This window comes from Artemia sp. Qi Xiang Cuo, chromosome 19 (genome assembly GCF_049724085.1).
Source record: "Artemia sp. Qi Xiang Cuo chromosome 19, ASM4972408v1, whole genome shotgun sequence".
Lineage (NCBI taxonomy): Eukaryota > Metazoa > Arthropoda > Branchiopoda > Anostraca > Artemiidae > Artemia > Artemia sp. Qi Xiang Cuo.
This window is the reverse complement of record NC_142812.1, coordinates 59,875,570-59,903,478: the sequence shown is the minus strand read 5'-3', so window position 1 is coordinate 59,903,478 and position 27,909 is coordinate 59,875,570. Positions and strand designations below refer to the sequence as shown.

General features: G+C 35.4%; 1 protein-coding gene across 2 annotated transcripts in view; it reads left to right on the top strand.

Moving 5' to 3' along the window:
• Positions 1–27,699, top strand: part of LOC148941069 (uncharacterized) — a 74,317-nt gene extending 46,618 nt beyond the window's left edge. For both annotated transcript variants that reach the window (XM_089104846.1, XM_089104845.1), the window contains exons 2-5: positions 3,515–4,069; positions 13,685–13,815; positions 14,869–15,240; positions 26,775–27,699. In XM_089104846.1, coding sequence (XP_088960972.1) covers positions 3,515–4,069; positions 13,685–13,815; positions 14,869–15,240; positions 26,775–27,008 — 1,292 coding nt within the window. In that variant the 3' untranslated portion in view covers positions 27,009–27,699. The remainder of the gene's footprint in view (positions 1–3,514; positions 4,070–13,684; positions 13,816–14,868; positions 15,241–26,774) is intronic.
• Positions 27,700–27,909: the final 210 nt, after the last annotated feature.

Below are 27,909 nucleotides of genomic sequence, written 5' to 3'. Positions count from 1 at the left end.
TTGATTGAACAGTGTGTTTGCAATGACTAAATTGTTGTCTCTGCAGAGTTCGATAAAGCGTTCTCTTCTGTTCATTTGTCCATGGCCAAATTTGCCCATTACATCTTCGTGTCTTGTGTTTCCAGGGATGGTGTTGAAGTCACCAATGACAAGGATTATGTCTTTTTTAGGGACAGAATCAACTAGACTCTGAAGCTGGAGATAGAAGTTTTCTAACTTTTCATCGTCTCTGCTGGAATATGGAGCGTATCGTGATGAGGGGACTGTGATCAAAGATTTTCTAGCCTTACTAGACAGTAGGGAACCTACACCTTGTCGATGTTTGCCATCATTATGTCCCGAGATTAGAAGAGTGAAATCTCCGTGTTTCTCTTCCCAGTGACTGGAAGATGGGTTTCGGCTAGACCAATAACGTCACAGCTGTACCGTTTTATCTCTCTTAGGAGTAGGTCCATTTTCTCCTTGTTTAGCAAGGGCCTAGTGTTGAGGGTAGCTATTGAAACTGTTATTTTTGGAGAAACAATGATCTCCAGGGTTGGAGTTGTCAACGTAGATATATTCGCGCGATTCACGGTTGTCGAGTCATCGGCTGCCCCGAACGCGGTAGCTCTTAACGCATGGCCACCGCTGGCTACCCCGGACGCGGTAATAATGGTGCTCATATTTGATCTCTTGTTCATATTTATCAATAAAAGTAAAGAAGGGGTTTCTTAGTTGGCTTTGGAACAGCGGTAAGCTCTCCTCTGTCCCTAGCAGGGGCCGACTATATCTACTACCGATAGTGCGCTCTTTTGATGTCCTACAACACCAAGAATTTAACCCATTGCTGGGGGAAGGTTTGTGACCGACGGACGTATCCATACACCGATGGGCTCTGTCCAGTGCACATCAGAGGGGCCTTCCTCCTCATCCGTCTGAATTTTTGACCCCCCAACGAGGGCGCTCTAGCTATGTTTCAAGAACCCCCGAGACTGGGTCCCCCTTGGTCCGCGCCTCACCTCACAGGAGGTACCCTGCATATCTGCAGGGCGTTCCTCTATCCGCCACCTCGGGACGCGCTGATTTGCCTGGGGGTGGCCCCTACTGAGAAGGTGACTCAGTAGGTTCCATCTGATTGAAACTCTGAGTTAGGTCCGATCTTTCGAAAAATTTTTAAATTTTGACTTGTGCTAACAACATTACACACCATGTTCAGTACATTCTGCAATGTAACACCGGCATAGGTTCGTAGAAAATTGAGGGGGTATAATAAAAATATTTGATAGACATTAATTCTTATTTGAGTAAGAAGAGTCCAGAGGGAAGCTTTGAATATATTGGGATGGATGAGGAGCGTGTTGGCCTCAGGCGGATTGATGCTGCCGTTGCTTCAGTCACGACCCTACCGTTGTTCAATGAGCGAGTTGGCTTGTTACTCGAACATATATAGTTTTCAGACATATATAATTTTCAGACAAATTCACGAAACTTCAGGAGGGGGCAAATGTATTGTTAAAAACTTGGGAGACAAAATTTTGTCTTTTTTTCATTTCTTGAATGAAAATACACACAAGAAAAATATTTTTAATACCTTCTGCCACAACCCCTTCGTTGTTCAATAAGCGAGCTCGCTTGGGAGCAGAACATATATTTCGTAGAATAAGGCACCAATTTACGAAAAATTAGGATGGTTTTGTTAATAATCTGGGGGATGCTATTTTTTTCAATCTTCAATGGAAACACCAAGTAGGTATTTTTAATGAAAATACAGAATAAAGTTTTTTTTTTAATCTTGAGGTAATTCCCCCTTCAATTGGCTCCCCTGTTTTCAGACTGAATTGTGCGCGACTTGGGGTGACCAAGGGAGCAATGCCCCGCAAAATCCTCGTTGCTCCCTAGACAAATCCTCAAAACAAGTGTAAGGTCACATTCTACCAGGAGACAATACGTTTGCCCCCCTCCCTTGCTGGCCAGTTGCCATTTTCCTTATAGCGGCCAAAATTCACAAAAATATGGGGGGGGGGCAAGGCTTTTTCTTAACGAAGATACAAAAATAGTATTTTTCGAGAATCTAGACGGGGCAATTTTTCGTTTTTTTTTTATTTTTCCCACCCCTGCGTCAGAATTGGAGCCCCTGTGCTGCATTCATGTAAGTGAAGCCTCTAAAGCTGCTGAACTTATTTCACCATCCTGATCGTTTTTCATTTTGATTCATTGTTAACTTTGTTAAAGGGGACTTTTTTGTGATGCGGATAAGACTTATAGACTTGAAAGCAATTAATCTATTGGGTATTCATAATACTAGCATAACTAGCCTACGTTTTATAGTTGTTCCTTTGCCAGGCTTAATAAGCCGAAAGAGTCAATGCACTGAGTATTATGACGCAGTCCTTTGCGATCATTACGAGTTGTTTACTTTGTTTTCAAGGAAAAAGCGCATTGAAGAAGGTCTGCTCTCTTGGGTGAAACATGTAAGGGATGAGTAATTTCAAAATAGTTTTGAATGTCGTTTTACAATCAGGGGTTGCATACTACCTCTATTTGGTCAATATGAATTTTCACCTCCAGTACTGGCCTCTGAGCCAGTTGGTCAGATTCCAGAACTACTTCCTTACCTCTGGTTATTAATGTAGCCTACTCAGGGCCCTTGATATGGGCGTAGTAAGGTAAGGGTGAACTGGTAAGCTGGAAGGGAATAGCTGGGGTTAAGGGTGAACATTATCCCCAAGAAATCGGTCCGTACTACTCTATCTGGTGGATATGAATTTTTGCCTCCAACCCTGCCCTCCGAGCCTGTGAGTCTATATCCAGATTTACTTCCTGGGCTCTGGTCGTTAATGTACTCAGGACCCTTGAAATGGGTACAGCTTCGGGGCTGGGGGTAAGGTTAAACAGTATCCCTAAGAAAACTTCTGTACCACCTCTGTCTTGTGAATATGAATTTCCGCCTCCAGCCGTGGCCTCTGTGTCATTGTTTTAGCAACCCTGTAGCCCTCGAGCAGGGATGTAAGCAGTGAGATGCTTGGAGGCCATTTTCCATTTAAACCTTAAATTTCCCGTATTTCTGGGTACTTCTTATTAGAAACTGTCCAATCTTTTTATTAGTAGGTTATGGGCCTCTCCGAAAAAAAATCCTGTGTATATGCCTCCTTGGGACGCGACACTCGGAATTTCTTATTTTTGACGAGTTATTTGACAGTTCGAGTAATTTTCATATTCTTGTTTTTTTTCTGTTTTGAAAATTTTACCCTCCTCATTGGAATATTTTGGTGCCTACTTGTCTGAATTTGGTTTTATTTTCAGTCAGACTGACGGATTTTGCTTGACTGACGTTAGCTTTTGTCAAAAATATATTGAAATTTTTTAAAAAGGTGCACATGCTCATCTTCCACCTCAATTTATTCAAGGATTCCGTCTTTATCCCCCCCCCCTTGAAGTTCAAATTGCACTTAAATATTTACTTTTTCCCCGTTAGGGACAATGCATTTTTCCTTTGGTGCCATCTAGTGTTAATGCCAATCTTATTCTTTTACAGCCTCCAAAACCTACAGCCATAATATGAAAGAAGAACCAGAGAACGATGTACGAAGAAGTCAGTCACCTCACTCTACCCAAGATATTGCCCTACCACCAACTGTGCTATCTGCAAGCACAGGTCATCTGCAACATCCATTATTTCGCTCTCCAGAAACTACCTTATCTGGTCTACATCATTTATATGGCCATAGCACTTTATTAATGGCTAGTCTTCAAGCTGCCGCAGTACTGCCACTTCGAAACCCTTCTAGTTTATTAACTGCCACTTATCCCGGTTATACTTTACGCGACCAAGAATCTTTTTTAGCATGGACTTCAGCCAGAGCTGGAATGACCCATTTCCTACCAAAAGAAACGGAAAAAAATGTCCCAGTGTCACCACCTGAAACTACATCTCCTCCGTCGAATGGTAGCAGTTCTGGAGGAAAGTCAAATGATTCGGCGACAAAAAAGAAAGCTGAAAATGGTCGTGATAAAGTTTTTTCGTGTAATATATGTAATAGGACTTTTGGATATAAACATGTGCTTCAAAACCACGAGAGAACGCATACCGGTAAGTTCTCATTTTCTTTTTTTTCCCTCATTATCCTTATTTTTTTTCATTTCTTATCTGTTATCTGCATTTTGTTTTTTATCATATTTTTTGGCACGTTAGTCCCAAAAAATATGGCATCCTTTGCCCGCGAGGACAGGGATTCGAGTCCTGGGGTTATTTGGTTTGGAACGGGAGTCAGTGGTGGAGTCGGGGTTCAATGGCTCTGTTATCTCAGCCACTGTCGACCAGCTCTAAATGGAGACCTTTAGAAATTTGGGGAAGGTAACAGGAAGGATGTGCGAAAGCACAGTATGGCTGGCACACCCCCAACCTTTGCATTTCCTGACTGAAGGGTCATGGTACAGAGATCAGTGTTATCTGCCCTTATTTTCTTATTTGTACTTTCTGAGATTTAATTTTACTTGTTTAAAAAAAGTAAAAAAAACGTATATTGTTCTGAGTCATGGAATGTTTTGTTGAGGAGTCAACCACTCTCCTCCACATTGTGTGATTATTGGGAGTGGCGCGCTTGGCACAGTTTCGCCACGCTTTACCTTTTATGACACGCACGAGAAACTGCACGTCACGACTGGCACCTTTAGGCCACGCATGGAACGCATCACATGGTATACAATATTTTTGAAATACCCGCCGTCATGTTATTTGTGTTTGATTTATGTTTAATTGAGAACTAGGTTCAACACCCTAATTCTTAGAATAATAAAAAAAAAATATTGTTATAACTGTTAAATTCGACTTATAATAATAAAAATAAAATAATAAAAAAAAAACACTGTTATAACTGTTAAATTCGATTTGTAATAATAAAAATATAATAAAAAAACACTGTTATAACTGTTAAATTCGACTTATAATAATAAAAATAATAAAATAATAAAAAAAATACTGTTATAACGTTAAATTGTACTTATAATAACGAAAATAATAAAATAAAATAATAAAAATACTTTATAACTGTTAATTTCAACTTATAATAATAAAAACAATAAAATAAATAAAATAATAAAAAAACACTGTTATAACTGTTAAATTGGACTTGTTACTTTTCGTATTATTGATGTCATTGTTTTGTATGATGTCATTGTTTTTGTATGATGTCATTATTTTGTATGCCCTCGCAAGCTTGGTGAAGTATATGGTAGTGTTTTGGTATTAACAAGAGAAATAGAAGTTACAAAATCTGTTGTTTATTCATCAATTGGCCAGGGTGTTCCTTTAAAACTCTTTCCATGTTTTTTTTTGTTTGTTTTGTTGACCTAACAACCAATTGACCTAATAGGAAATCACTAACTGATTTTAAGCTACGATTTTTGGTCATGTATTTTTTTGTGTGTAATTTCATTAAGTTAGGTGAATGCAATTTTCATGAATGGATCCAGAGCCTAAGCTATGCCCAGCGAAGGGCTTTTGAAGTATCTAAGTCCACCGTCCTCTCAAGGGCACTGACCTCTCATGAACTAGGGTAAAATTTGTCTAACAAAATGAAACTTCCAGAAGTAGATCTACAGCACAAATGAAGTACAAGAAAAGTGTTTTAATACGCATAACTTTTCTAAATCCTGATTTACAGAACTTCAACAAATATAGGCCTCTATATATGATGCCCTATATATATGAAAACAAATGTAGGCCTATATATATGAAAACAAATGTAGGCCTGTATGATGAAAAAAAAAATCCCAATATGACCTAAAATCAGCCTGAGATTATTTTAATTGGGCTGCCAAAGCCTAAAGTCAGAGATATGGATACTCAAACCAAAATTAAGCAGGAATAATTTTTTTTTGAAGTTAAGACTTACAGTTTTCTGTCCAATTTTTAAACCTTAGAAATAGGAGGAAAGGGGAAACTCCTCCCCTTTCCTCCTCCTATTAGAAATAGGAGTTTGAAAACTCCTTTTAAGAACATAGTTAACAACCACACTGCCTTTCCATCATAAAAACAATAAAAAGTAAAACAACAGAGAATTCACCTAAAACAGTTAAATTTGTTTAAATCTTAATAATATTTCGGCTCTATATTTAAGAGCAAACTTACCTCAGCAAACTACTTACATAAATAAAATAAAACTTATAATTAAATGGGATTTTAAAACTAAAACTGTAAAGTTAAAACCGTCCCAGAATCATTATTTCTCATTGCAAGTTTAATTTATTTATATAGTTAGTTTGCCGAGGACAGCTTTTAGATATAGAGCCGAAATATTCTTAACTTTTAAACAAATTTCAATGTCTTAGGTAAATTCCCTGTTGTTTTTCTTGTTCTTGTTTTTATGAGAACATAGTTTAGGCTCTGAGTCAAGGTCTTATCCAGAATTCTTTTTTGTGGGGGGGGGGGGTATTTTTGTTCAGGAAATTTTACCAAAAAATTACAAAACGCATCAAAAATGTGTTTATAAAAATTTGCTATTTTTTACGACTTGGACAAAAATTTCGGATAGGGGACGGATTTAAACCGGGCAACCCCTCTGGATACAACCCCTCCAAGTTTATTTCTAAAAGTTTTATTCTCCTTTCTAAACTACTTTTCAAGACAGAAAAAAAAACAGCTGTAGCTTCTCAAATTTCTGCTCACTTTTTGTCAATACACACTATAAACCTGACAACAAGATTGTTGTGTAACAGGCGACAAAACAGTATAATATTTATATTCTGTATAAATGTTTATATGCGCAATTGGCACCCCCTGGTTGTCACACATTTTCAAAAAGTAAGTCTAGTCTGCAATGAGGAATTTACAAATTGAGAAGTTTTCATTGATTTAATAAGTTTCCCTCTTATTAGGAATGAAGAGCCAGAAACCGGGATTTATTTACCCGAAATATCAAGACTTCCTCATAAGCAGTGGCGGATCCAGGGGGCGAGGGGGGCGCCCGCCCTAGCGTAGTCTAAAGTAGTGTAAATTACTTAATTAACTCAAGTTTGCTTTAATTAAACTTGCTCCTAACGCGTTTATCGGATAAACCTATTTTGCACCCCCTCTAATTTTTTTTATCGGATCAACCTATTTTGTGCCCCTTCCTTAAAAAATCCTGGATCCGCCCCTGCTCATAATAACAGGCCAAGGAGCCTTTGGGGGGACTAGCACAGTGTATTATTGTATGTGTATCGATAATGAATAAAATCTTATCTTGGCTTTCGTCAAAGAGAATGTGAAACTTTTTAGAGTTGCATTATTAACCATTTATATTAAAAACAATTGTATATTGAAATGCAGGACATAAATAAAAAACACTGAATTAATCTGCAATTTTATTATAAGTAATAAAATTTATATTTAATAAGAATTTTATTCTAAGTAGATTATAAGTAAGATAATCTGTCTGACAAAATTATGTACAACTTCGTCATATAGATAAGAATCCTGAGGTGTATATTATCACGTGTATCTTCGAAAAGCCGCAGATGGAATATTAAGTTATATAATATAGAGGTATCTTGATGCTATGAGGTATCCAGCAAGGCCATATCAGGGTGGGAATTACCGGGTTTGAACCCCCCTCCCACAAAAAAGAAGAAAATTTCCGGCTCGTAAAAGCGCAACAAAAATATGTGTAAACAAATTTGTATGTGTTTTTATAGGTTTTTTGCCCCTCCCCCGAAAAAAAAGAAATCACCCCCCCCCCCTCGACAAAAATTAAACGATTTTTCAGCCTAAGAAGTAAAATAAAAAGACGAGATTTACTTCTCAAAAATGACTATCCAATCCCAGTGGCCCGAATTTGCATTTTGTGTCAATAAACTCAGCAAAAGAAAAAATAAATAAATAATAGGTTTTTTGCCCCTCCCCCGAAAAAAAAGAAATCATCCCCCCCCCCCTCGAAAAAAATTAACCGATTTTTTATCAGAGAAAATATATTATCAACTTATCAAAAAGGTTGTCACAAACGTTACAAAGAAATAATACTCTAGGAATTGAAAGAGAATAAACCAAATAAAACACAAGGACAATTCCTGTGACTAAAAATACCAAACTCAATTCAGTGAAAACAAAGCCTGTAAAAAGAAAGTTAAGATTTCAACGTAAAAAAAGGTGGGTGGGGAGATTTGTTCATTTAACATATCAGCTATGTACGGGACAAAAGTTCTTCTGTATCTTTCAGGTTACACTTTTACTGGGTAAAAGGGATTTTTGTTGATGGAGAACGAGGTCGAGGGGGATTGACTGCGGAAATGGGAGCTCATCTGGGAGTTATGGAGGGCAAACCAAGGGAATTGTTGCTAATTTTCCTGAAGAGTGACAGAAATGGCTCACGAAGATGGGAGATACATCTCCGAATTCATCTTTGAACTCAAATACTTTCTCCTAACGCAAAATACTTTCAAATACTTCAAACTCAAATACTTTCTCCGAACTCAAAATACTTTCAAATACTTCAAACTCAAATACTTTCTCCGCACTCAAATACTTTCCAAGAGTGCAAAAGCCCAGCAGCTAGAGTTTTATCGGTTTTAATCCACAGTGGCATTTAATCCATTCTTATCTATATATCAGGTCGGACAAAATCAACAGGTTTAGTTGCAGGGTTGCCAACTGGAAATATGTTATATCCAATGGACATATTCCTGTATGCCGGGACACAATGACATAATAGGGCAAAAAAGGGGCATGTTTTAGAAACTTGAGACATAAAAGGGACATATTTTGCAAATTTATGACATAAAATAGAATATTTCCCCGCTGGATACATATTTTTGTAAAAAAAATTAATTTTTCACCAAATCAGTATTAAAACCAATTGTCTAGGATTTAATTTACTTAACTACTTATTTTCTACTAATTTTTTACAAACGTTATTATTTTTCGGAGTTGCTTGCTCTTTTCCGCAGACAACTATCTGCAAATACTCTTGAAATTATTTACAAGTTTGTATTCTTTCATGTATAAACGATTTTATTTCTCCTTGCTTTTACGCTACAGTCAAGATAATAGGCAAGCAGGCACCTTTTTTAGTTAACAATTGCTTCCAGCTTCCAATAGTCAAGCAAAAACATCTATTTGTCAAGTATTACTAACTGAAAATGAAAAGTTAGCAAAAGAAAAAAATTAGATTCTTGATGATCTGGAATAAATTTTGAAATCAAAAGATGTAGCAAAAAATTAGCTTATTGTGCTGATTCCAAATATATAATATTTTTAAAGTATAATGTTACCCATTAGTGGGCCTGAGAAAATTTGCCAAATTTTCGAAAAAGGTGAAAAACACCCCATAAAAGTCAAAGAATTTTAATCTTAAAATTTGGAAATTTTCCACAGAAGGGATGGATTTTCTAGGATTATCTGAAAAACGATCAGAAATAAAAACAAAAACCAGTTTTTTCTACCGAAAGTAAGGAGTGACATTAAAACTTAAAACGTACAGAAATTATACCGTATACGACGGGGGCTACTCCCTCCTCAATAGCCCTTTCTCTACGCTAATGTCCGACCCTTTGTCTACTTTTTTAAGAACGATTCTTGAAACACAAGGGCCGTGCCACGCTTGGAGTAAGCCCCCCCCTCCACCCTTGGTGGAGAGGGGTGGAACCACCCTCCTCCACACACGTATTCTTTTCATTATATGCATAAAACAAGATAGGAATTTTGTTAAAAATGGTCCAAGGAACGTATAACAATGCCCTTATTGTTTACACAACCCATTAGAGCCCTGGGGCAAGGGTTGTAAGTTATGCACGAGGGGCATATAAGGTTTTATGGAATGGGTAGTCGTATCAACTTCAGATGGGGCTCATTTGGTTGAAGCTTAGTGCCCTTTATGGGAGTCAAAAGTGATTTGAGGGCAACCGTTCCCCCTTGCCTATCAGTTCCGAAAACCAGCATCCAATCAGAAGTTGTAGACATCTTTATTGTTCAGCATTGTTCAAAGGTCCAGTAATTTTGCCTTTGGGGATGTCACCCCCCCCCCCCCCCGATTGAAGGGCAACCCAGCTTACCTAGCGCTCCGCAACGTCACTTGACTCCTGGAATGTACCTTGTGACAAGCGCAAGAAATACTCTGATTTGCAAAAAGCTACCAAACGAAGTGGAAATGCTGACCCTCGTGCCGACCATACCTGTCAAGCGGAACTCTCGTAGGAAGATGAGCCTTAAGCTCCGACAGTTAGTTTTTTACTGTTTACATGTTTTTATGACTTTTGTGCTTTCACACTAGTTCATTTTGTATGGATGAACTAAATGGATCTTTTTCGTTTTCATTATATTCGATAAAGACTTATCACTTTGAACAAGGTTTACAAGTCGTAAAAAAACTAGTTTCTGAGATTTCAAGATGGACATATTATAGACAAAATATGGACATAATTTGGCTAAAAAGGACACGTTTTTGGATGCATGCTCAAGGGACATATTCATTGACCAAAAAGTTGGCAACCATGTTTAGTAGGCTCGTAAAAGCAAAGGTCTTTTTTTTGAAAACTAAAATGCATAACTGAATGAGAAATTCACTTATTCTTGCTTTCTAGGCTACACACTTATAGGCCACTCATAGGGGTTTTCCAATGGGAGCGAACAGAAGCTGAATATAAAGATTTCTTGGCAAAACCGCAAGATATTTCCTAATGTTACAAAATTTGACATAATTTGCATACTGCTATTCCCCGAGGGGGCTAGCTAGAGTTCCAATTTGAAAGGGAGAGGGAGCAACTACCCCTAGATTTTGGAAAATACCTCTGTTGGTATTTTCATTAAAAATCGAAAATAATGAAAATGCCCCCCTCCCTCCTTAGATTTGGAAAGATACCTTTTTTTGCATCTTCATAGAAAAATTCTTGCCCTCATACAGTTTCGTTAATAGGTATCCCCGGAGGTAAAGACCCCCCCCCCCTTTCTCTCCCTTTTAGCTTTTATGCTACCTAGTAACCTAACATAACCTAACATACCTAACCTGTACTCATTAAATAAAAAAAAGTTTCTTCAACTGAAAGTATAGAGCAACATTAGAACTTAAAACCAACAGAAATTATTACATATATGGGGAGGTTTCCCCCTCCTCAGTACCTCGCTCACACTTCGCTACTACCTCGCTCATATACTCGCTCTATACTACCTCGCTCATACTACGCTAAAGTTTGACTTTGTGTTCCAATTATTTAAGAATGACTCCTGATCCACAAGGACCGTTTAATTAGGATAATAAGTTTTTTACAACTCTAAAAAGCACTTTAGCGTAAAGAGCAAGGTACTGAGGAGGGGGTAATCCCCTCATATACGTAATAATTTCTGTTCGATTTATATTTTAATGTTGCTCTTTGCTTTCACTTGAAAAAACTTGTTTTTGTTTATTTAATTTCTGATAGTTTTTAATTGATGCTGGGAAGTCCAGCTCACCCTCCCATGAAAAATTCCCTTCCCGCACAAAAACTCCCCTATGGAAAGATTCTCCCACGTAAGCACCCCCCCAGACCCCCCCCCCCCCCGAAAATATCTTTATACTTCCTAATAGCAATACTATATGTAAGCAACGGGCAAAATTTCACAACTTGCAGCCCTTCCCCCGGGGGCTTGGGGAGGTCAGGTCATACTCAAAAATATAGTTATTAAATCTTTCGACCATGGAGAAGACATGATCAAAATTTTGATCGGGCAATTTTGGATAAAAAAGGGGGGTGGGAGGTGGGCTAGCTGCCTTCAATATTTTTGGTCACTTAAAAAGGGCAATAGAACTTTTTATTTCCGATCGAATGAGCCCTCTCCCGATCTTCTAGATCTAGTATCATTGGTTCAATACGATCAACCCTGGAAAAAAACAACAAATAAACATGTATCCGTGATCTTCAGGCAAAAAAAAAAATCAAAATTCCACATTTTTGTATATAAAGGCTTGAAACCTCTACTTTAAGGTTCTATGATATTCTGAATCTCATGGTGTGATTCATCAAGGTCACTTGAATTCTTAGGGGTGTTTCCCCCTTTTTTCAAAATTAGTCAAATTTTCTCCGGCTCGTAACTTTGGATGGGTAAAATTAAACTTCGTGAATGTTATATATTTTGAATAAGCATCAAAATTTGATTCTATGATGTATCTATTATTATCAAGACTCTGTTTCTTACAGTTTCGGCTACTATTGAGCCGCATCGCTCCTTAGTTACTCGTTACCATGAACTGTTTGATAATTTTAATTTAAAAAAAAAATCCATGCGTCATCACTGTTTCGCTAACACATTTGAGAAACCACTTGATGGTATTCAAGATACGAATATTGGTACACATAATATTAAAATATAAATATATGAATATAGATTAATAAGGTTAATATTAAAATATATGAATTCACAAAACTCGAAACTATATAGAAAAACAAATTTTAGATAAGTTCATCAAAGTTGAGTACTCTGGGTGGGAAAGGCTGTAGATATATACTTCAGAAGAACGAAGGGTGGGCTGAGGAATAGGGCCTGAAACGTGCCTGGGGTGATAAAGTATAAGATAAAATTGTAAAAAAGGTTATGTTCTTTTTTTGGGAGGGGGTGGGATTTTATTTGCTACTTAAGTAGTTTTCGACGGTTTCCCTATGTCAGAATTTTTTAATCACTGAAATTTTGGCTTTACAATTTTTGGAGTTTTGAGCCAAATTTGGCTCTGAAATTTTTGGAGTTTTGACAGCTACAATTTTTGTTTATGGCAGAAAAAAAGCACCTGTCACAAACTAAAAATCATTCTGAACATTTTAATAAAAAATTTCGGCAGGATCTCTTTTGTGACTATCTTTTTCATGAAAATTGCTTCCCTGTTTGACAGGGGTCATCTTAATGTCGTAAATTTTTATTTCGGCTTGATGTCGCTTTTGAGGGGTTTCATGTTTTTTTTGAAATTCCAAAAAAATTCTTGTCCTAATTACAAATTAATCTTCAATTTAATTTGAACCCCATGTGGTAGCTCAATGTCTTGATGCTCTCAAATAATAAGTGAAAATAATTGTTCACTTGATGGCTTGATGACCAAAATTATCTTTTTCCAGGTGTCCATTAAGTCTTCTGAAATTATTTTCAGTTACTATTAAATTTTTAATTGTTTCGGTTATTTACAATAATTAACAGTCTTATTACTACAAAACAATTAAATATTAAGTGAAAAAGTCAGAGGGCTTAATGACCAAAATTATCTTTGGTACTTATTTAGAATCCGGTAAACACGTGAGAAAGACCGCATCGAAATCACAAAGAGGCTATATGAAGAACAGATTTTCGCTGTCTAGTGAGGTATTGCTCACTCGGTGACAAAGATTTAAACTTTAGTTTTTTGGGGTTGAAATTACTTTTCAATAATAGAAATGTTCAATTATTTACTTATTTCAATTATTTTACTCTAGTAGGACAGCCTTTTTTTGTTTCCTTGAAAAACTGACACAAAGCTTAGTGAGTAATAATCAGCCCTATCATCTTAAATTAATTAAATATCCATTGAAAATATTTGGTGATGACTTAATTACCAAATTATCTTTTCTCAGGTGTTAAGTAAGTCCTCTTAAGCTATTTTCAATTACTATTAAATTTTAATCATATCTGTTATTAACAATAATAGGGCAGTCTGATTATTGTGAAAAAATCGAAATACTTAAATAATAAGTGAAAACAATCAAAGAGGGCTCAATGACAAAAATTGTGTTTTTGCAGGTGAAAAACCCTTTGCCTGTAATCAATGTGGTAAGCGTTTTACTCGAGATCATCACCTGAAAACACATCTGAGGCTGCATACTGGGGAGAAGCCTTACCAGTGCTCACACTGCGACCGACAATTTGTACAGGTAAGAATACATTTTGTTATTGTCAAGATGTTGAGCATCGTTGCACAGGTTTCAAGTACCTAATAAGCCTATTAAGATGAGTCTCTGGGCCACCCCTTCTGAGAAACCTTAGAATGCCACTAAGCTTTCCCTTAATTCTGGACTGCTATATAATTCTAACCGGATTTCTTTCTGTATTGCAAAGGGATTTTATTGCATATTATTAAGCAAGAGGTTTGTGTAAAAGAAGAGCCGGTGGGCTCGCAAAATATTTCTTAATTTATATTATTCTCTCTTTTATTGTGGGTCTGTTTTTCCGGGCTTGCCCCCCCCCCCGCAAAAGAGAGTCCTGCGTTGATATCAGCTGCCCTACCAAATCCCAAAATTTCATAAATCGAAAGTTTAGAAAATAGTAAATAGTAAGTGCTTAAATTTTTAAGCTTTGGGGGTGGGGGCAGACTTCAGTTCCATAATTTTTTCTAATGTAGATGAATTAGGGCTATAAAACTAAAAATGGATAAAGTATGAATGCTAGGAATGGGTGATAACGTGGACAATGTAAGACGTTATAGGGAAAATCGTGCAACTTAGGGATTGTGAAGGCGACCTGACCTGCGCGCGTGCAAGATAGTCAACCCCCTCCCCCCCGTTCACATGTATTAATTTAAAAGCTGTTCTTAAACGGACATTATTTCAGGAGATCAGAAAAACTGACAACTGTTTAATCCTTTTACTGTTGCAACAGCATTGTCGTTAAGGACAGGTTGCTTTTACAAGGGATATTAATTTTTAGCGGTTTTGATGTCAAATCCTTTATTTCTCAACTATTTTGTCATATCAATGAGAAAAAGAGAATATAACAAATTTCATGAAATACATGAGTCTCTAATTATTTTGAGAAAACATAAGCCAGGGGATAACGGATTGGACGTTGTTTCAGTTAGTCAGACTAAAATCCAAATTTACTACAACAAAAATGTTACATGACGTCTTTTGAATCACTTTATCTCTACCTATCCTCTATCAAAATCCTTGTATTGGTTGTGTGTAAAACTAAACTAACATATTTTACAGGTTGCCAATTTACGTCGCCATTTAAGAGTGCATACAGGAGAACGCCCGTACGCCTGCGAAATGTGCAACTCTCGTTTTTCTGATTCGAACCAGCTTAAAGCTCATATGCTGATTCATAAGGGCGAAAAACCTTTTTCATGTACAAATTGTACCGGTCGTTTTCGACGGAGGCACCATCTTCTTCACCACAAGTGTCCAGCTGGTGGTGTAACCCCTGAGGCAAAAATTAAAGAGGAACCCCCTCGGACACCTAGTTCTTTCAATGAAGAAATTAGCGATGATGATTATGAGGCGAATGATAGATTAAGTAGCTCAGAAAGCATAAATAGACCCAGTGTCTCACCAGAAGAGTTGCTAAGAGATAATTCTCAGGTATTTGACATTTCTGCTTATGACGATGCGCTAGTCCTTACTATCAGACTAGATTTCTTCCGAACACCCCTGACATTGGATAGGCCCAATGAAGTTCGGTTAGGCCTATGAAATTCTGAGCGATAATTTAATGCAGAAATAGCTTTTTAAAATTAATTCTTACTTTGGTTTTTGTAATGATTTTATTTCTTATCTTTTCTTTTTTTCAGAAATGATTAATTTAATTTTTTGTACAATCGCAAGTATCAATTCAAATTTATCTGTATTTTAATTTATATCATATGTTTTAATTTGTCATATCAGTTCTTTTTGCTTCTGAAACTTTTCCCCTTCTTAAGAATTTTGTTTTTAATGTGGATCAATTATTGTATATTTTGTAAATTTCTGTTTTTTCCGCCTTGACAAAAAACCGGGTTCTTATTAGAAAATCTATTGTTCTTGATAATGCAATAAAACTAGAATTACTACACAAAATGCTTTGAAACACAGCTTGTGTTCGTATTTCTCCGCTCTTACGTCATATCCGCCATTCTTTCAGTTGTGTTTTTTTTCTCCTTGTGCTTCGTTTTTCTCCATTTCTTATGTGTTGCTCCGCGTATGATATAATTGTCAGGGGCTTCGTTTGGGAGGTACAAGGGGGGAGGCAGTTGCCCCCCCCAGTAATGTGGAAAAAAATTTATTATATAGCCCATGCTCCTTGAATATCCGAAAGTAGATCCCTCTTGCCCCCCCCACCCCTCCCCCAATGAAAATGTTGTGGATTTGCCCCTGGTGATTGTATAGTGGTATTCCCATTTCCATTATTGGAAATGGGACATTATTGGAACATTTCCATTATTGTATTGCATAGATTGTATAATGATTGTATAGTGGGATGAAAAATAAACAACAATAATGATATATTTTTATCAAGACACTGGAAGCAATGGAATTATTATTTCTCGTGTTGCTCAGAGTTTATTTGCTCCTTTAAAGTACCAAGAATGTCAAAACGAAAACGCTTTTGCCCCCTAGTCCCATCTTAAGTGTATTTATACCTGAAAACCGAGATTTTCTACGATTTTTATTTTGGCTATTACATATTGGTATTTTTTTCCATGACCAAACTGCCTTTTCTATGACGAAATCAATAAGAGTTCCAAATAGGGATAGGTCCTTTTATTAGACAGTGAGATAGGTCTTTGTTTATATTTTTGTTTCACTGTCTAATAAAAGGACCTATCCCTATTTGGAACTCTTATTGATTTCGTTATTACATAGTTATGAAGACGGTAAAATTTGTAAATCCTTGTGAAAACTTTCACTATTGTTGCCACACGGAGCATTGAAAAAAATAAGTGTAAACTAATTCGATAGAATCAACGGTGCTTTCTGCTTGAAAAGTAGACAATCTTTTGATTCCTAATGTACCAATCACAATTATTTAAAACCCGAATTATTTAAAACCATCCAAAGTTATGGCAATTATCTTTTGATAAGTGCTATTAAGCTATGACACACCGAAGTCTAGAAATTGCATGTTAGAAATGTTAGAAATTGCACATCGTCATTTGCGCTTTACTGAAAACAAAATATAAACATTTTTATAATAACGCTAAAGTTTGACTTTGTCACAACTCTACTTTTTAAAGTGATAACAAACTTTTGCGTATAGAGCGAGGCGTTAAGGCAGCCACTTTTATATACAGAAAAAAAAAATCAGTTCATTTTGAGCTTTAATATTGCTCCTTACTTTCAGATGAAAAACTGTTTTTATATTTAATTTCATATGTTTTTTCAAATAATGCCGGAAAATCCATGAAGCACACAATGGTATGCACGATTTTCGAAAGCCGTGTGGCAAAAATAATCCATCAAGAAGTAATAAATAAAATTATTTTTCGATATGTCGAAAATGCAAATTAACTTTAATTCCTAATTTCTCAATTTCCTGTATGCCTTTGATTGTTTTTCTTCCCTTTTTTAAAGTCAGGGGCTGTAATATTCTATCATGTGATATATTTTTCATTATATGCTAATTGTTTTATCTGTTTTTAAAATATTTAAACATGATTTAGTTAAGTATCTCAAGCTGGCATCATAACATAGTTGAAAAATGATAAATATTATGTTAACTAAATAAATTCTGGGGGAAAACCTTTAACTTTAGCTTTACTTTACCCCCAGCCCCCTAATGTCCCATGCATTTTGCCACGCGTCATTCTTGTATTCATTTGGTAGTCTATCCATAAATTGAATCAATGATGATAAAATCAAGAAACAGAAAAACACAAGAAATATATAATTTGGGCTATATATTTCCACACAAAAGAGGGGGGGGTAAAGTATAGAAGAAGTCCCTTCAAAATGTGTTAAAAACAATTTTTTCTATGTATTATAAAGTAACTATCATTTTCTTAACATGTCTCCTTCTCAATAGGATCAATTCTTTCTTCTTGGTTCTACATACAATTAGTTCTTCTTGCAAAATAATGCCAATTAAAAAAAAATATATATATAAATATCGTCTCAGACATTACCTTACTCATGGATTTTGAGGGAAGTGAAAAGCTGTATTTTGAAACAGGAATTCAGGAATTAAATAAATCAATTCAGGAATTAAATTAATTAAATAATAAGGAAAACAGGAATTCAGGAATTAGATAAAACAATTCAGGAATTCAGTTAATTAAATAATAAGGAAAATAGGAATTCGAGAACTAAATTAATTAAATAATAAGAAAAACAGGAATTAGGAATTAAATAAAGCTGCTCTTTTGTTATCACACTGCGTATTTCATATTTGGGATCTTGGGTTCAAGGTCACCATCTTGTCTAAGGCATAGCTGCATCTTTGAACAATAGCTTAGGCCTTGTTATTTATAGGGTTCAAATTAAAGAAATAGGCTATACCATTTGATTCTCAACTTAATTTTATTTTCAAACATAAAAAGGCCTAATCACTGCTGTTGGTAGCCTGACCTATGTATATTTATTGTTACTTTTATTAGGGGGGTTGCCCTCTCCTCAGTACCTCGCTCTTCACACTGAAGTTCTTTAATATTCTTAAAAGAGCTTCTTATTCTAATTAATCCCTTGGGTTTCGGGAGGTCTTAAAGAATCGGGATAAACAGTTAAACTTCAGCGCAAAGAGCGTGGTATTGATGAGGGAGACAACCACCCGAATATACGAAGTAATTTCTGTTCGTTCTAAGTTTAATGCTGTTCCTTACTTTCAGTTGAAAAAAACTTTTTTTTTAATTTCTGATTGTTTTTCAAATAATGCCGAGAAATCAAGCTTCCCTCCATGGAAAATTCCCTCTCCCACGGAAAATTCCTCAAAGTAAAGCTCTACTCACGTAAAATAACCCCATCCACCAACCTGGAGAATACTCCCCGGACGTATTCAAATCATATCGAACTCCCCCCCCCCTTGGAAATTTTCTTAGAAATTTTTTCCTCGAAGTGCCATCAACCCGGTGTATTATTTAACGTCGAAATTCAAGTTTTAGATCTTAATTTTTTATTTTTACTACAAGGCTATGATATGCACATTGGAATTACGAATACTACAGGTGAACAATATAGGCAAATTTTACAACTTACAGACCTTTCTTTAGGGGCTGTGGGGGTTAGGCTATCCCCAAAGGTATATTTATTGGACCAAACAGCTATTCTGAACAAAAAGACTCAACATTTTGATCGGACGACTTTGGGCATGAGGTGGGGGGGGGGGTAACTGCCGTTCAACCTTTTTGGTGACTGAAAAAGGACACTAGAACTTTTAATTTTCGTTCGAATGAGTACCTCTGCCGATCTTCTAGGACCGATGGTTCGATACGACCCCCCCCCAATGTCACCATAATTGTCTAACTTACAGCCCTTTCCCCAAGAAATATGAAGGGTCATATCATCATCAAAAGCATAGTTATTGGACCTTTGAACTATATATATATATATATATATATATATATATATATATATATATATATATATATATATATATATATATATATATATATATATATATATATATATATATATATATATATATATATATATATATATATATATATATATATATATATATATATATATATATATATATATATATACATATATATATACATATATATACTATATATATACTATATATATATATATATATATATATATATATATATATATATATATATATATATATATATATATATATATATATATATATATATATATATATATATATATATATATATATATATATATATATATATTCTAAACGAAGACAATTTGAGCCTTTTCTTGATGTCATGAAGTCCAAATGGATCTTAAATTAGAAGAGGTGCCTTTGTATAATTATATTTTATTTTATTACTTTATTAGCCTCACTTTTGTCACAATCTTTGAAATCCCTAAATGTAAGGTTTGGTGAGAATCGAACAATATTCGTTAAATTGTATTGAACGTGTTTTGATTTTAAACATTTATACTTTGATTCGAATGCTTTTTAATGATTCCATTAAGTCATTTAAGATCATTCCATTAATAATTCCTAACCAATCGTGTATTGAAAAAAAAAAAAATCATGGGGTGTTGATAATCACCCCCTGTATCCTCTCCCACTAGATTTCAAAAAACACAATTTTTTTGTATTTTTGAAAGACCTCAATTTAGATTCAGCCATCATTGAGATTCAAAGTCCTTGGAATAATCGATACTCTTGTATTATATGGGCCTTTCTAAAAAGTGAAGTTTCGTTAATGCTAATGAAATAAAACAAAATAGGATGAATATATAATAGTTCAGAAACAAATGTGGGCTATATATTTGCACATTAGGGGGAGGGGGGGGAATCATAGCATATATTAAATACGTAACATAAGCTAGGTACCTCCCTCCCCCTAAACCCCCAAAAAACAACAGCTTAAATATCGTATATGCAATAAAAACCACGCTGTGCATTGTATTACTCTATAGCGGTTAACCCGTCAAAAACGGGTTTTTGAGACTGGTTTCCTTGTAAAGGCCCATATAATGCAAGAGTACCGAATAATCATTCTGCAATAAGCAATAAGATATTGTATATAGACTTCGTCTTTCTATTACAATGAATCTATGAAGCCCGTGGTTAATGTGAGCTGTTTTCAGTATTTACAGCTTTGGTTTTTAGGATTGTATGGACCACGTCATCCCTGGAAGCATATTTTGAACCTCTTTAGTATCTTAGAATATTGATCCAACGTCATACGAGGGTATACAGGACTTTGAAGGGGTGACCTAATCAATTTCGATTCTTAAATCTACTAATGCTATAGTCTTGAGTACGATATGAAGCAAGGCTGCCTACTTTGAGGAGGGTGAAATTCCCTTTTCTCCTCCTAGAGCTCAGAAAATATATTTTTCATATTTTCGTAAAAAAATGCTTTTTTGCATCTTGTTTAAAAACAGTGAAAGGAAATATCCTTGTATCCTTCCTCTATATTCTTGGAAGTTGCCCCCCCCTGATGCACAGGTCTGAAAAATTGGCTGAATTGGGGCGAATCCTTACAAGCTTGCTGGCAATATTTGTTTCTAAAGAAATATGATTTTATCCGGTACTAAGTTTTAAATTTCAGAAATAGATAACTATCTCGAAATATCTAGTTGATTCCTGTTTCGTATTCATTCTTTGCATGTGTGACATAGATTTTAATTTCTAGGATAATCGGACATAGACCTACTTTTCACAGTTGCGATTGTGAATATTGTCGACAGACATTGTCTACTAATTTACTTAATTAGAAAAGTGATTTACATAAGCAACGCCAATTCATGAACATATTCGGGGGGGGGCAATTTTGTTCTTTTACAATGAAACAATAGATAAAGATATTTTTCGATGGTAGTACCTAAAAGGGTATTTTTTCGAAATTGGGGGGGGGGGGTCATGAAGGGAGACGCCTCCCCATTTGCTACCATTGACTTAGATAAGTGTCCTTAGTCAAAGGGGTTATATTAGGAGAGAGGGTATGCTCGCCGGAGGGAACCAGGACATGTAAGTGTGCAAATAATTTGAGGGATGTGCTGTGAAAGCACAAAAAAAGAAAAAAAAACATTATTAGAGAAGTGCTAAAATCTGAAGTGTGCCCAAGGGCTGCTGTCCCTTTGGGATCTAAACATTTCTTAAAAATAGGTATATAGGATTTTGATGGTTCATCAAGAACTATATCGACCTCATGTCGTCGTATTATTACATTTTATTTTGGATGTATTTTTCTATATTTTGGATGTATTCTTCATTAAGTATCTTTTTTTAATAATTTTATTTACTGATTATTTTTTTAGTTGGTCACATATAAAATACATAATAGTTTAAAAAGTCTGGTGGCTGATTTCCTATAGTTCAATTTTAGCATGTAGTTTGTTAAATTTGGATGTTTTGCCTTTATTTTTTTTGCCTCGCCAAGTCTGTGGAGTCCCACATCACCTGATTTTAGTCGTGGATTTTGTCATATTTGAATTGAATGAACTATCTTTCCTTCTCTCTCTTCTTCTCTTTTTCTTTCTTTTTTTTTTTTCTCTATTTTTGTGAGTTTAACGCCCAGGTTGGTAGAAATAAGGATAGATGGTATCCCAGCTTAGGTAAATTTGGTGTAGGAAAAGAAAACAGTAATGGATACAGACTTTTGCAATTTTGTAGGTATAAAAATCTAGTTATAACCAATACGGTGTTTGGTCATAAAATGGCTCATAAGCTAACATGGTATTCACGTGATGGTAAGACATCAAACCTTATTGATTATGTTATAGTAAACTGAAGACTTGCAGGATCAATACAAGAGACTAGGGTATATAGGAGTGCTGTTATTGATGTTAAAAGTAAAGATCACCATCTAGTAGTGTCAAGGGTTAGTTTAAAGCTGAAATATCGGAAGGGTAATTACCTCCCGAGAAGTTATGATGTTAGTAGACTCCAGGATGAGAATTTGAGAGAAACTTTCCAGGAACAGTTGAATACTAAACTTGAGAGTTTAAAATTTGATAATGGGGAAGATGGTTGGAATAATTTTAGAAAAATAATTTGTGAAGTTGCTGAAGGTGTATTAGGGAAGAAAGCGAGAACTGCAGCTAAGAATATTAGTGAAAAAGCTTTAAGTTTAATAGAAAGGAGAAAGGACTTGTACAAGAATTATCTGAGTGATAGATCACATGAAAACAAAAGAAATGTAAAGAAAGTGGAGAATGCATTGAAATATGAACTAAGCAGGTGTGAAGTGGAGGCCATGGATAAAATTGCCGAAGATTTAGAAGATGCAGCTAGACGGCATAATAGTAAAATATTGTACTGGCATGTTAACAAATTGAGAGGTAGTAGTCAATCCGGACTTGTCCCAGTTAAAGATAGGAATGGGGTGGCAATTTGCAATAAGGAAAAAGCTAAAGCGAGATGGGCCGAACATTTTGAGAATTTGCTTAACCGAGATAGAGTTGCAGGAAAAAATATAGAGGAAAATGAAAAAGTTTGTGATACCTTGGAAGTGAAGGAAGATTTGTTTTGTGAGGAGGAATTAGAAACAGTACTAAAAGGATTAAAGAATAATAAGGCTCCAGGTGCTGATAGGGTAGTAAATGAGTTTCTTAAATATGGTTGCTCTTAGGTAAGGAATAAGTTTCTGAAGATTATGAATATGATTTTTGAAAAAGGAGAAGTACCTAACGATTTTAGGAAAACCTTAATTAAGCCACTTTATAAGAAAGGTGATAAAAGTGAGAATGGTAATTATCGAGGCATTAGTCTGGTCTATGTAGGTAGTAAATTGCTTAGTAATAGGATACTTTTTAGACTGAGAGATGCCATAGACAAAGTTTTAAGAGAAGAGCAGTGCGGTTTTAGAAAAGGTAGAGGATGTGTTGACCAAATTTCACTCTTAGGTTAATAATTGAGAAGTGTCTAAGTTTTCAAACACTTTTGGTCCTCAGTTTTATAGATTATGAGCAAGCGTTTGATTCTGTTGACAGAGGAGCTTTAGTAAAGGTTTTATTCTTGTATGGTATACCAGACAAATACATTAAAGTGATTAGTGCTATTTACGAGAATAACACTGCTGCGGTTAAGGTAGGAAATGAGGTTAGCAGCTGGTTTTGTATTAAATCAGGAGTTAAGCAGGGTTGTGTTCTATCCCCCTTTATATGGATTATTTTGATGGGCTCTGTTTTAAGGAGCACAGGAAAGGCAATGGGAGACCACGGAATCAAATGGGGAGAAAAATGTCTCCTGGCCTTGGATTATGCTGATGATTTAAGCATCCTAGATGAAAGTGTGGGCAAAATGAATGAAGTTTTAGAGGTTTTGCGAGTTCAGGGTGCTAGTATTGGTTTGAAAATTAATGTTAGGTAGACTAAGTCACTAAGGCTAGGAATAAGTGAAGATGAAGAGGTGATGTTGGGTAATGAAAAGATTGATCAGGTGTGCAGTTTCACTTATCTTGGTAGTATTATTAGTAAAGATGGTGGGAGCAGTGAAGATGTTAAAAATAGCATAGCCAAGGCTCAGGGTGTTTTTTCACAGTTAAAAAAAGTCTGGAAGAATAGGAAGATAAGTCTGCAAACCAAGATTAGAATCTTAGAAGCTACAGTGATGACAGTGGTCAAATATGGCTCTGAAGCATGGACGCTCCGAAAAGCGGATGAAGATTTGCTAGATGTTTTCCAGAGAAATTGCTTAAGGATTGTTCTGGGTACCCTGCTGACTGACCGTATTTCAAACAATAGGCTATGCAAAAAATGTGGCTCAATACCGCTTTCTAGGTCTATAATAAAAGAAAGGTTGAGGTGGTTGGGGCATGTTGTGCGGATGAAGGATGACAGATTGCCGAAGATTGTTCTTTTCGGCCAACAATCTAGGGCTAAACCGAAAGCAGGCCGTCCTCGTCTGGGGTGGGAGGACGGCATAAAGAAAGATTTAAAGGAAATGGGAACATCGTGGGTGGGTGTAAAAAGGGAGGCTTTGAATAGATTGGGGTGGAGGAGGAGCGTGTGTAGCTGTGTTGGCCTCAGGCGGCTTGGCGCTGCGATGAGTTGTTAGTAGTAGTAGTAGTAGTTTGTGAGTAGATGTTTTGCATTTTATATGCTTAAATGATAAATAGTTTAATATTTGAAAGTCTTGTTTTGAGATACCCCTCTTTTATGGGTCATGGAGCCTTTGTGCGGATCTGTGACTGTGTTATTGATTTTTTTCTTGGGGGGGGGTTGAAAATATATTTTATCTGAGTTTATTTGATGGAACCAATCTATTTAATTTTTGTGTTCTATGATTTTTATTTATATTCTTTTTGCTCTTCTGTCTGTGAGTAAATTATTTTTTTCTCTGAACTAGTGACTCGTGTGTCTCCCCCCCCCCTTACAGACAAAATATCCTTTTGTCTGTTCACCATCATGGTGAACAGATCTTATTTTCCCAGCTCTTCCTCCATTATTATGTTTTGGCGAAAACATAATAATCTTTAATTTAAATAATATCTTTATAATATATTTTTAATAATATTAATAATATTTTTTAATAATATAAATATTTTTTGTAATATAAATAATATCTTAATATCTTTACATAAATAATATCATATAAATTCTAAATATTATTAATTGAATTATTTTTTATTATCCTTTAATTTAACATTAATAATAATAATAATCTGTATTTAAAAGGTTTTAAAGCCATATACAAAACAGACAAATACTAAAGAAAAATTACACTCCATTTGACATCCTTCCCATCAATACGAAGTTTCCTACTGCCACAATATAACGGAGAGTCCTAGACCTCATTAACTCACGAAGCAGCCTATCTTCCCCATCCTGGATAATTGATCCCCTTAAATGAGAAAGCTGCTTACATCGCAGGAGGAAATGGCCCAACCCATAATCATTGTCCACACATCTCAAGCAACTACACCCGGCCTCTGGACCTTCCCTCATTTTCCTTACAACCTTACCATAAATTGGAAGAAAATTAGCTCGAATCTGAATCCAAATCCTTAGATATTTAATTCTAATTCAGCTTAAATTATTAGTCATTTCTTTTGTTTTAATTATTCTTAATTGAATTAATCTGAAATGTTGTTAATTACTATTTAATAAAAAATCACAGTTATTTAATTTCAATTTCTCCAAAAAAGAATGCTTCGAAAACAATAGCATTTATACAGATAAAGTAATGAGTTGAAATTTAATTAGATAGCTGAAAATACGGTTTTCCATAAGTGTTTAAGTATAATTTTTATGTTTAATAAACTATTACTTAATATGTAAATAATTTAATTAGTTTATTATATATTAATTAACGTAGGTCGAGATCGTTATCTTTACATATTTATTTATTAATACATATTTATTTATTTAAGATAGTGTGTAAGACAACAAAACCTCAAAATATACGAGAATCATAAGGGAATATTTTTGAATTTTTGCGAAAAATTGTAAAAAAAACTTACTTATAAAATAAAACACTTTTAAGCTGTAAAAATCTAGACATATTTTCTTGAAGGCGCGAGCTGTCAGCCTGCATTCATGCCTGAATCTGAGTATTTCACATTATTATACATTCGCTATTGTTTGGCGTAACAAAAATAAGCTGATTTGCAACTAAAACCTCATTTTATTATAAATCTCGGTTACAGGTTCACGCGGGTCCAATCCCTAAGGAGTACTCAGAAAACATTTCCTCAGAAGAAGGATAAAAAGAAAAAAAAAGAAAACGGGTTATGACGTTATTCCCTTTAACGGCACCCTTTGGGCCAATCTTGGGGAAGGGGCGACCCCCTGTAGCTCCGTATAGATGTTTATTGTCTTTTTTTCTCTAATTGGTGCTTGTATGATATAGCCCCTACCTAATATTCTTCTAATGTTTCTCTGACGCTCAATCCTATACCAAAGTAAGATAAAAGTATAATACTTTAGAAACAAATTTGGGCTATATATTTGCACAATAGGGGGGGGGGTAAAAGTATAGCGAGTCTGCATGTCCATGGGCGTACGTAGCTTCTTGTCTAGGGGGGGGTAGCCGATTCTCCAAGACGTTATGGATAATTGCTTCTTGTTTTACTTGTATTTCTGTCATTCCCGCTTTTTTAGCCATCCACCTTTTTCGGCTGCTTTTTCATCCATCTGCTTTTTACGCCATATCTAGTGTAGATTGAAGTTCTAGGGGGGCAGCTGCCAAACCCCCTGCCCCCCTTCTGTGCGCCCATGTGCATGTCTAATGTGTTAGGTAAAATTATTCTGCATCATCTGAAATAAGAATTGTTTTTTAACTTAAATGTTTTTAACTATGAATTGTTTCCAAATGCTGTACCCCAACCCCTCCTAATATGCAAATAAATAGCCCAAATTATATATTTTTTATCTATTCTGTCACTTCTCTTTGTCTAGTCTCACGCTAAGCTGAAAGCAACTAACTAAAAAACGGGGTCTATAATGCGTCAATGAATGAACAACTTAAGCGGTAGGGCGTTTATCATACCAATTTCTCTAATTACTGGTAACAATTCACAAATAACTGACTGTCTATTTTTTTACAGGAGAAAAAGAGGGAAAGAAAACCAAAGGAAACTAGGCGAGTTGTACGACCCACCCATAGCCCTTTAGGTGTTAGTATGGCTGTGGATGTGGTACCTCCACATATATCCTTCATACCTGAACAAACTGAACCAGAGGACCTTAGTATGGCAAGTCGTCGATCAGCGTACAGCCCTTTTGACTCAGAACGCCATTCGTTATCTCTTGTTAAAGAAGAATGGTGTGGTAACGTCTAGTTATTCATTTGGTCATTTTGATGACGTTTCGGATAATGGGTCAAAACGTCTGTTATTTGGGTCGCAGAAGGTTTCGGTCAAATGAAAGGTTTTCTGGGCTTTATATTCTATCAGCAAACAAAAGGAGACCAAAGTTTTCACTATTAAATAACCAAACGAAAACTCGACTATGCATGACTGAAACTTGAACAAACCTCATAAGTTCAAATTGTGTATCCATTGTTCGAGACGTCTTAATAATAAGCAAACCCAGGGGTCATCCACTTCTAAAAAATGTGATGGTGCCACGCATGGCAAAACAATTGGCGCTCCGTGACGAGCATCTGATTGTAGAGAATGGGTGACCTTTCAGGGCATTGTATTTGTTTTACTTCACCGCACGTATTTTACGATGAAAATTGAACGAACTATTTATCGATATCATTTTAAGAATGTTCAATATTATGTTTTAGGCATGTCATTTTTTCTCCAATCGGAAGGGCACCGCATCAATTAGATACGGTAACTTAAAGGGTCACCGTATCTCGTCCATTGTAAACTTTTTAGTTTGTGGCCAAACTTTCGGAACAAACCTGTTGTAAAAGTTCACAGTCATAATTTAGCAGATAAGCCCTTTTGTTTGGGAATTCATGATGTGTTGTATAAAGGCATGAAGGCTAAGCTAGGCTCTGACATATGCTATTTTTATCTTAGTCAAAATGACAAGCCGTTTGCCAAAATTGTATTCGCTCTATTTAACGTTGCAACTTGGTGTGCAACATATATATATATATATATATATATATATATATATATATATATATATATATATATATATATATATATATATATATATATATATATATATATATTATTTGTTTTACAATTAGCGAATAACACTCTGATAATAATATTGTTTTTG